Raw genomic sequence first — 11,055 nt, forward strand, 5'->3', positions numbered from 1 at the left:
CATACCGACATGCAGAGTTCTCAAGTCTTGTACACCATTACTTTCCAACAAACACTTTCCACAAAATTGCAGTATTACAAACATCACAATCAATATAAACATCGCACTCATTACATAATTCTTGCGTATTGCGTAATACTTGGGATAGGCGCCGCCATGATTTTGGTTTATTACATGACATTTTGACGTTGACACTCACATATTTGGCATGGATTGAACCAAATCTGCGCGAAAGGCTTCCCGAGTGTTGCCAAGGAATATTTACCTATTTAGTCGATTTTAGTCTGTAGTTATTTTTTTCTATTATGATATCTGTTTAGTTTATTTTTTACACCTTATTTAATTCTTGCCCCAGCAGACGTCATCGCGTTAGCTTCGGCTCTCGCTGAAAATCAGCGCTGAGGCTTTTGTCCTGTACAGTGTCTCAGCATTATGCTGAGCAAGGGCCGTTTCACGTGGGGTGTGACACATATTTCCCACTAGCTTTTGCCCGCGACTTCGTTCGCGTGTAATAGCGACTTTCGGCAGAAAAGATAGCTGTGTCCGCGAATCTGTTAGCGTGTAACTCCTTCTGTTATTAAGTTAATGTATTGGTAATATTGTTTAGATCACGTTTACATGAGGCTTAAACTATATTGGAAGTTGTTGCGTCCGGCACGTGAACATAAAGATTTCTAGAACTGCTAACCCGGGAAAGAGCAACGTATAACCGACCATGCGAGAAACAACTGACACCGAGATCTACTCCGGCAACACGAAAAGTCTGCCCTTGAGCTTTATTAATTGTCATTGCATAACACACCGATACCGGGAATTGCGTTCTTTTAAATTGGAACGTAAAATTATTTGGTATAATGGGTATTCTGGGGATATAGACGGTTTTTCCTTCACCGCAACCTGTTAAAATTTGAGCCTTGATTATATTTTGTTGCAACTGGGTTACTTTCAGTCGAGTTCCATTGCAAAGTTTTTTTTTTTTTTTTTAATTCTTTATTTATTTAGGGTCTTTTATAATCGCAATGCGTATGTCAGTCCCATCGTACCCTAAATGCACATCAGTCATATCTGGGCCATGAACTTAAACAGGCTTTTCGCGTCCTCGCTATTTGGTTGCGTCAAAATTTTATTTATTGAGCCTACTTCAAGTCTGTTTAATTTCAAGACCCCAAACAAATCATTCCTTTCAGACTCATACCGCACATAGTCCATTAATAAGTGAAGTAAGTCCTCAACAACTCCACATTCAGCACAATTGGGAGAGTTCGATTTTCTCATCATGAAAGCAAACTTATTGCATGGAATGTGACCAGATCTGAGTCTATGGGCTGTAACAACTAATTTACGGCTTAAATTACTATTCACAAACCAGGGCACACGAAAAGGCCGATCTTGCATGGTTTTATACCAGATTCCCTTATCTAAAGAACGTTTGTCAAAATATTCCTTCCAGTCATCATAGCACTTGTTTTTAAATTTAGGTAAAACTTCTGTATAATCTAAGGTGATGCTGGTTCCTGTTCCATTTATTGCTGCATACTTTGCTAGCGTGTCGGCCCTTTCATTGCCCTGTAATCCAATATGCGAGGGGACCCATTGCAACCTCAGTGTAACACCCTTAAGCATTAATTCATCTATTTTAGCTAGAATAACATAAGCTACCGGTACACCTCTGTGGCCAGAGGCGCATCGAGCTAAATGTTGTAGGGAACTTTTGCTGTCTGTACAAATAACGATATTATTTTGTTGATTGTGGTTACAGAACGTAAGTGCTTCAGAGATCGCAACGAGCTCCAATGTCATAATGGACGCATTCTCATATATTTTAAAACAACATTGATTACTATTTGGTTCACTAGGCACATAAAAGGCTGCTCCACAACCTTCTTCACTCTTCGATCCATCTGTAAATATACTAAACCATTCATGATACTTCAAATTTAGCTCCCTTATTACTTCATGTTTTAATATAGTACTATTATAGCTTTGTTTAGACAGTTTCACGGCATCTAATTCCCATTTAATAATTTCCTCAATATTAATGTTGGCCACCCATGTCCTTAGAGTAAACATCAGCAATGGGTGTGATGATGCTATATTGTCGTCTTTCACAACACTATAAAGGGAAATGAGAAGAGGGACCTTTTTATTTCTCCAAAAGCTATTTTGTGAAAGAGTGTGTAGCGATCCTAACAGATTATTAGTAACATTATTTTCTATTGATTTAGACTTTAAACAGAACTTATAACCTAAATATTTTCTCCGTAAATCCAGTGGTACTACACAAAGCTCGCTTTCCATAACGTGGATGGGTGTAGTTTTGATAAAACCTCCTACTATTCTCAGAGCCTGGTTTTGAATTTTATTTAGTTTTTCCAGGTGGCACTTTGCGCTCACATCATATAGAAAGCTGCTGTAGTCTATGCGACTTCTAATTATGGCCAAGTATATATGTCTCAAATGTTTAGGATGTAGGCCCCATACGGTGCCAGCCAAGGTTTTGAGTAAACTTAGACTCCTCTGTACTTTTTCGGCGATCATATTAATGTGTTTACTCCAACGCAATGACCTGTCTAACCATACTCCCAAATACTTGTAATTATCTTCTAACTGTAAGCGATGTCCATTTATATTTAAGTCTATTTCTAATTTTCTGAAGCCTCTTGTAAAAATACACACTTTAGATTTAGTTGCCGATAATTCTAACCCCATATCGTTCAAAATGTTACAAAAGGTATCCAGTGCAACTTGAAATTCCTGTTTACTTATATTGAGATCCCTAGAAGAGCTATATAAAACAAAATCATCCGCGTATTGACACATACTCACATGATTAATCTTATCGAAACAAACCATTGTAACCACATTAAACAGAAGGGGAGAAATAGGGTCTCCTTGTGCCAAGCCTCTGCCAGTATATCTGATAAAGTAATTATGCTTATCAGTCTCATCTTTCATCATAAGGTGCCTCTCGCTTAGAAAGCCCCATAGGTATTGACATATTTTTTGGCCAACTCCTATTTCATCTAGAGTTTTAATCAGACTGTCTACTAGAACATTATTATAAGCGTTGGAAATATCTAAAAAGCAAGCTATAGTTGGAATTTTATGCGAGAATCCTATGTAAATCTGGTTCACTAGTTTAACCAGACAATCCTGACATGACTGGCCTCTTCTAAATCCAGACGTGAACGGAGATAACAATTTGTTTTTTTCTATGTACCACTCAAGTCGTTTTGTCAACATTGAGTGGAAAATTTTGCACACACACGATATTAGCGAAATAGGCCGTAGTTTAAGAATATTATTAGGGCCATTTTTGGGTATGGGCATCACTAGTATGTCGCGCCATTGACTTGGAATATCTCCGGTATTAAAGATTTTATTATACAATTTTAAAAGGTACTGCCTACCAACTAGCGGAAGATGAGATATAAGTGAATATGTTATTCCATCATTGCCAGGTGCTGTGTCTTTCTGTTTAAAGCAATGAGTCATTTCTTGTATTGTGAAGCTGCTATCTAATTGCGTATTATTTGATTTAAAACTATGGTAGGGCTGTCGACACGTATAATCGGGAGCTAGATTGCAGAGTAATTCGATTTTTTGTTCATTGGAAACGTATGATCTTGAAGAGTGGATTCCTTTGACCCAACCCATACGTTTCCACATATCGGCGCTGGATGTTTTCTCATCAATGCTACTACAAAATGTTTGCCAATCATTTTTTCTAGCCCGCTGTATGGTCATTTTCGCAAATTCTGTTATTTTTTCAAGGTTGACTAGATTGTCGGGAGTTGGATTGTTTCTAAAAGATTTCAAGGCCAGTCTTCGTTTTGCAACTAGATGTGAGATCCTTGGGCACCAGTAGGATTTAGGTCTAAATACGTTATAAGGTTTATCGCATACTTTTATTAAGGGTATGAACTGATTTGCGGCTTTTTCCACCTGTTCAATAAAGTTGTCATACATGGATTGCACAGTATCGATTTCAACATCTTGGAGAAAATGACTTTCTAAACATTTAGTGTACTCTGACCATTTTGCTAATTTGAAATTCCGTTTTTTTGGTATTATAGACCAAGTGAGCTGTGCTATTGTACTTGTACGAGATCTTAAGAAACAAGTGATCGCTCCCTAAACATTCACACATAACATTCCAATTTAATAAATGTGACAGGTCGGTAGATACAAACGTCACATCGGGAGAACTTCGTTGAATAACGTTATCCACAGTATTAATTCTTGTTACGCTACCGTCATTAAGAGAAATGAAGCCGTTATCTAACGCGGAGTCATAGATTTGTATACCTCTCGCGTCAGTCTTACACGACCAAGTAGCGTGATGACCGTTGAAATCTCCTGCTACAATACATTTGTTTGTAACTAAAGAAAACACTTGTTCCCAATCGGAACTAATTGTGCGAACCGATGATGGGCAGTATATTAATAAGATATTTTTAATTTGGTTACAGTTTAAAAGTTGTATTGATATTATTTCTATTCCGGAATTACTAACACTAACAGAATTTGGTTGTACCTTAATCGATTTATGTGAAATGATAGCTATGCCTCCGTATCCATCCAACCTGTCCCTTCTAAAGATGTTATAGCCACTTATATATATATGCGATTCCGGTTGCAACCATGTTTCGGATATCAATGCAATGTGAACTTTATCTTGTTGCAATAGGAGTTCTAATTCATTACGTTTAGGTCGCAAGCTTCGTGCATTCCACTGTATTATATTAAGTGAATTCATAACATTAGATCTTCTAGCCATTATTTAACATAGACATAAACTTTTCCCACAAACCATCTCCGCTCAAAGCCTTTAATATCCACTTACCACATATTTCTATAAACAAATTAACTAATTGTTTACATTTAGTGAACCAATTTTCGTCAGATAAGCATACTTCTCTAATTCTTTTATAAATACTGTAGATACTAAAAGGTTTTTTTGCTTCCTCCGAATCTAGATTTTTTTCCTCCATCAGATTTTCCTTTGGTCCTCGCCTGTTGCCACATTCTTCCGGGTTTTTTCCTTGTTTCTGTGAATGCCGAGTAGTTGTGTTTACCTCTTGAGCCACTTCTTCCCGTTGATTATTTTTGTCTACCCGCTTTTTTTGTGTATTTTTTTGTTGACGATATTCTACCTCCATTGAGTGTGCAGCTTTTTCGTTATGAATGATAGCCTCAGTGACTAAGACATTTCTATACGATGGCGGTGACTCATCTCGCGAGTTGACCTCCGATTCTTGAGTACTCTCTTGAACGTTAATGTGATGCTCGTCATTAAAATATGTTTGTGTTGTTTTTTGTTTCAAATAAATTTCTAGAGCTTTCCGATAATTGCAGCTATTTTTTGTCATAATGTGTCTAATTTCCTTTTCTTTTAAAAACACGGGACATTTTTTGAACAAGGCCATATGTGGTCCTTTGCAATTTACACAAATATATTTTTCAGTGTCACAATTTGGGTGATCTTTACCACATTTGGGACATATTTGTTTTCTGTTTGGACACGACCTGGACAAATGACCATATCTCCAACATACTGAACACTGAGACACTGGAAACGTATAAGGTTCCACTTTAAATCTACAACCGTATGCGTGAACGTACGGAGGTAAGATGTTACCTTTGAAGCAAATTCTGATGGTTTCAGAAGCTACCCATTCTCCATTATCAGATTGTCTTCTTAGTCTTCTGACTGATATGATGTCGTAATCACACGCAACGTTTTCTAAGATTTCGTTTTCTTCCATCTCTAAGTCTACTTGCTTCACTATTCCGTAACATAAGTTAGCCTCGTCAGTCATTTGTACTCTGTATCCTAAATCCACTAACTTTTCGCAGTTCAATAGATTCGACGCGTCTTCCCTATTATTAAAATAAATAACTGCTTTATATGCATTTTTATATGAGATTCTTGTGACATTTTCAACTTTTAGAGAACGTAGAAGCTTAGCCATCCCGAACTGTTTCGGTAGTATTTCTATTGCTGTGATTGATACAATTACCTCAGATTTACTGGCCTGACCGTTTTTCTCATGTCTTTTATCACTATTTGAATTTTTTCGATTTGCTTTCTTGTGTCCCCTTTTAACTATTGTAAATTCATCTTCTATTATCTCTTCATCATCCTGTCTCAATCTCTTCTCTGCAAGTCGTTGTTCGCAGTCGTTTTTCGTATTTGTTTTTTCGGTTAAAGTTGAATAAAGTCGTTGCTCACCCCATCCCTCATTAGCCCACGTGCTGTTAAGTTGTTGTTCACATTCGATTACTGGATCCTCTCTCATTATATCACCGCCACTAAAGGCTCGTAAGTTAGAATCATTACTTACTTCGTCCATTTGAAATCAACACAGTAATTATCATTATGTAATAATAAGATAACGTGATCGTATAGTGCGGTCTAAGCGTACGTGCATGCGCCTCGACTGCTCTCGCGTCACTCGTAGCATTGGTTTTGTTGAATTAAACTGATTTCTTCTCATCTTTCACAACAGGCAAGTTTAAAGTAAATGATGGCAATTGCCAATTTTTAAACAAATTTCATGAGAAGGAAGTCCGGGCATACTTAAAGAATTTAAGAATTCTATCGGGTAGGTAATTAGTGGCTTCTTGTTCATCGACCATTCTACTCCTTTTCGATGGGCCATCGTTCACTCATCCCATATGATTAAATTACACTCGCGTAATACCTTAGCTTTGTCGCTATTTCTTGAAATACTACAGGTTGGACTTTCCGTGCGATCTAAATCAATTGGTATTTTAAACATAGTGTGAGCAGTTTTACCTCCTGGTAGCAATGTTGCAGCTATCCCTGATGAAGCCACGGCAAGAGCAATTTTACCCTGGTTTCGAACGGAAGCTAATATTAATTTAGTAACCATATTGTCCCCAAATTATTTTGAACACTCTCGCACATGCGATCATAGACTGAACGTTGTTCTGCAGTCATCATTGGGACACCGCTTTCTAATGTCGTCAGCAGTTCGATTGGGTTGTAACCAATCTCTGCGGAATATTCCCTTTTAGTAACCTCTCCGACTGAGGTTGGTGTTGGCAATTTTGGCAAACCATATTCACATAGTAATTTACCGCCTACTGCTGTTAAGTCATCCTGAAGAGCTAATAAGCACTGATTTATGGCAAGATCACGGAAATTTTCATTAGTTGTGCCTTCATCATTGTTAGGTATATTTCTAAGAAAGTCTTCTGAAAATTTTTCTTTATTGTTTTCCCATAATGTTACAGCATCTGACAAATTACAAAATGTGAGTAATGTTACAAATAAATGGCGTAACCGTCGTGGATTATCACTAACACAGGATTCTGCTAAAGCGTCATCCCAATGCTGATCATTTTCAAGCAAATGACGCGCTTGGCAAGCTGCTTGATAAGTGGGATAAACAACATCGTCTACTTTTCTCAAATCTATAAATGAGGTTGGTCCTCGCACTGTGTGTAATAATAATCGCAAATAGAAACACTCAGCGTTATTAGGATGAACGGTATACACTCTACCAAGAACATGTTCTGTGAAAATACCTGACTCGCCACCTACAGGCCTGCCACGGCGTCTCCGATTAAAGACACCTCGTTGCATATTGTAGGTATAATACGATGGAACTTCCTCATACAAAAGAGATTTTGCAAAATCATCAGTTTGGCAAAGTCGAAAGAATGCTAATAAAATGAAACTACTTTTACGGATTTTATCGCGGTTTAATTTTAGATTTTAGTTCCCGACGTTTCGAAACCTTTGCAGGTATCATGGTCACGGGCAGACTGAGATGGCGTTCGTCTTGACAGAAGATGTTGCTCGTTCTACCTTCATATTTTAATTAATTATTTGTGGTCCGACCTACGCAGTATGAGCTCACTGTGTCTTGATGTCTTGCAGCGCTGCTCTTGGGTTTGGCCTTGAGTTTATTTATTATTGGATCCCAAGTAGGTGATATCTTCCAGCCATCTTCTCTATTGAAATTAGGGTGTTTTTTAATCTCAATAGCCTCGCGAAACATCCTAGGTAGGAATTTGGATTCTTTAGCGAGGATCTGTGGTTGGTCAAATCTAATATAATGGCTGGAACCTTCAGCATGTTCGGCGACTGCAGACTTCGTTGAGCGGCGGTGTTTGACGTCAGCTATGTGTTCTTTAACGCGGGTCTCTATGCTTCGTTTGGTTTGACCGATGTAAGAGAGGCCGCAGTCACAATCTAGTTTGTATACTCCTGCATCTTGTAGAGGTATGTGACACTTGACGGATGGTAAGGACTGGCTAATCTTCTTTGGCGGCTTGAAGTATGTTTTAATTGAAGCTCGCTTCAGGATGTAACCAATCTTGTCAGTGACTCCTCTGACATATGGTAGTACAGCAGGCAAACGATCAACAGTGGCTGGCTTCACTCGGTTTCTGTGACGGGGCCGTGGAACTTGGAGCTTGTTGTCTCGCAGTACTTGCTTGACGTGTTGAAGCTCAGCGGCAAGGTGTCTGTCATCACAGAGTCCGTGTGCTCTCTGAAACAAAGATTTTCCCACGGTAGCTAACTGTTTAGGGTGGTGGTGAGATTCACCGTTTAAGTACCTATCTGTATGGGTCTTCTTTCGATACACGGTGTGACTTATGGTCTGATCAGGATTCCTTTTAACTAATATGTCTAAGAAGGCAAGAGATTTATTATCCTCCAACTCCATAGTGAATTGAATTTTGTTATTGATGGAGTTGAGATGTCTTAAAAATGCATTTACTTGACTAGATGGTAAAACTGTGAAAGTATCATCTACGTACCGTTTGTAGAACCTGGGAGTGAAAGGAGCTGTTTTTAAGGCTGTCTCCTCGAAGTCTTCCATGAATATATCGGCGACTACAGGGGATACAGGCGAGCCCATCGCTACACCATCTACTTGTACATAGAATTTATTGTTCCACAGTAGGTAGCCAGATGTGAGGCAGTGCTCGAGAAGTTCTGCATATTCTAGAGGTAGGTTGTTCTCTGCTAGCTTCTTGGAAACAATTTCAATACAATCCTTGACTGGTAGGCATGTAAACAAGGACTGTACGTCGAAACTAACCATTACTTCATTGTCTTGAAGATGTAGATGTTTAATCTCATTGACAAAGTGGTATGAATCCTTCACAAACGCTGTAGTGTTGCCTCTGAGTGGTGAGAGTGTTTTCGCGACGTGCTGAGCCAATCTGTAGGTTGGTGTGTCGATTTGGCTTACAATAGGACGTAGCGGGGCGTTTGGTTTGTGTATCTTTGGCAACCCATACAGTTTAGGTGGTTTTGCGCATGTAGGTATTAAGTAGGTAACATCTAGACTTAATGCTTCGGAGTGTTTCTTAACCAAGGCGGTGGCAGTTGTTAACACCTTTTTGGTAGGATCAGTTTTCACTGGTTTATATGTACTTGCGTCCGACAATAGATCTTCTATTTTAGCATTGTAGTCCGATGTATCCATGACGACCGTAGCGTTTCCCTTATCTGCACGGAGTATAGTTACATCTTGTCTGTTTTTGAGGTTCTTTAAAGCGAGATGTTCGGCTTTAGGGAGGTTTGGTTTGGGCACTACACTTCGACGTAAAACAGATGATATATCTTGGCGTATCGCCTCCAAATCTTCCTTCCTCACGTTATTGTTGAACAGGCAAGTCTCAACATTGCAAATAATGTCCTCGTACGGTATTCTACGCGGTGTTACAGCGAAATTTAAACCTTTTTGTAGTACTTGCACGGTCGGTGGATCTAACGTTTGTTTTGACAGATTTATAACTGCGCGTGATTGGTTGACGTTTGGCGGGCGCGTTCCGTTTTCGTTTATTGTTTTGTTTGACGCGTTCGATTTTGAATTTAATTTTTCATATTTATTTATTAAGTTTTGTTTGCTTTCGAGATATTTGGTGTTTTCGCGCTTGTTTAGTATTTCGAAGCATGTATTAAAATCGAAAGTTGATAAAACTGTTTTCAAATCATTAGTCACGATCTCAACGGTTTTGTTTAAATTTTGTAGGTCGGAACGAGTTTCATGAATTTTTAGGACGAGTAACTTTTTGCTTGCCTGATGGAGGATCTTGGCGCTCCCTCGTATGTCTTTCTTAGGTGATATCTTGAGACACGTTGGGATGAGAGATCTCTTCAAGAATGCTAAAGATGTTGTATATCTTGCGCGCTTAGTCTTGAGATCTTCCAACCGGCGTATTTTGTTTGCTATGTCCAGTCCGTACTGGGTTACATAGTGGTTTCTTAGGTTTACGCGAATGTTAGACATTGAAATGAAACTACTTTTACGGATTTTATCGCGGTTTAATTTTAGATTTTAGTTCCCGACGTTTCGAAACCTTTGCAAGTATCATGGTCACGGGCAGACTGAGATGGCGTTCGTCTTGACAGAAGATGTTGCTCGTTCTACCTTCATATTTTAATTAATTATTTGTGGTCCGACCTACGCAGTATGAGCTCACTGTGTCTTGATGTCTTGCAGCGCTGCTCTTGGGTTTGGCCTTGAGTTTATTTATTATTGGATCCCAAGTAGGTGATATCTTCCAGCCATCTTCTCTATTGAAATTAGGGTGTTTTTTAATCTCAATAGCCTCGCGAAACATCCTAGGTAGGAATTTGGATTCTTTAGCGAGGATCTGTGGTTGGTCAAATCTAATATATAAAAATCCGTAAAAGTAGTTTCATTTCAATGTCTAACATTCGCGTAAACCTAAGAAACCACAATGCTAATAAAGTTGTTTGTGTAGGGTTCTCTAATCGTTCTGTAACATTTTCGGCGTTGAAATATATACGTTGACCGCCTTCAAGATGAACATCTAGATGAGTCACAGGTGGATATCTTTCGTGAATGTTGAAACTTAAGATCCGCCGCACAGCTTCTGAAGAACTAATATATCTGCCTGACTGAAATCTAGTAATTTCATTATGTTCATTTCTCAACGCAAATGTAGCGTGGTCACTGCCCTTATTAATGTACTTACAAATATATTTTATTGACTCAACACTATTACACATTTCAACATTTATGTGAGTTTGAAATGTTC

At 38.6% G+C, this 11,055-nt stretch overlaps 1 protein-coding gene across 1 annotated transcript; it reads right to left on the bottom strand.

Annotated features, from left to right (window-relative positions):
- Window positions 1–7,883: 7,883 nt before the first annotated feature.
- LOC113506048 lies at window positions 7,884–10,256 on the bottom strand (the record flags this gene model as incomplete). Its single annotated transcript, XM_026888906.1, has 2 exons — window positions 7,884–9,197; window positions 9,477–10,256. Coding segments are annotated over 2 exons (2,094 nt in total), but the record flags the coding sequence as incomplete, so codon positions are not given.
- Between the last annotated feature and the right edge of the window lie 799 nt (window positions 10,257–11,055).

This window comes from Trichoplusia ni, chromosome 28 (assembly GCF_003590095.1).
Source record: "Trichoplusia ni isolate ovarian cell line Hi5 chromosome 28, tn1, whole genome shotgun sequence".
Taxonomy (NCBI): domain Eukaryota; kingdom Metazoa; phylum Arthropoda; class Insecta; order Lepidoptera; family Noctuidae; genus Trichoplusia; species Trichoplusia ni.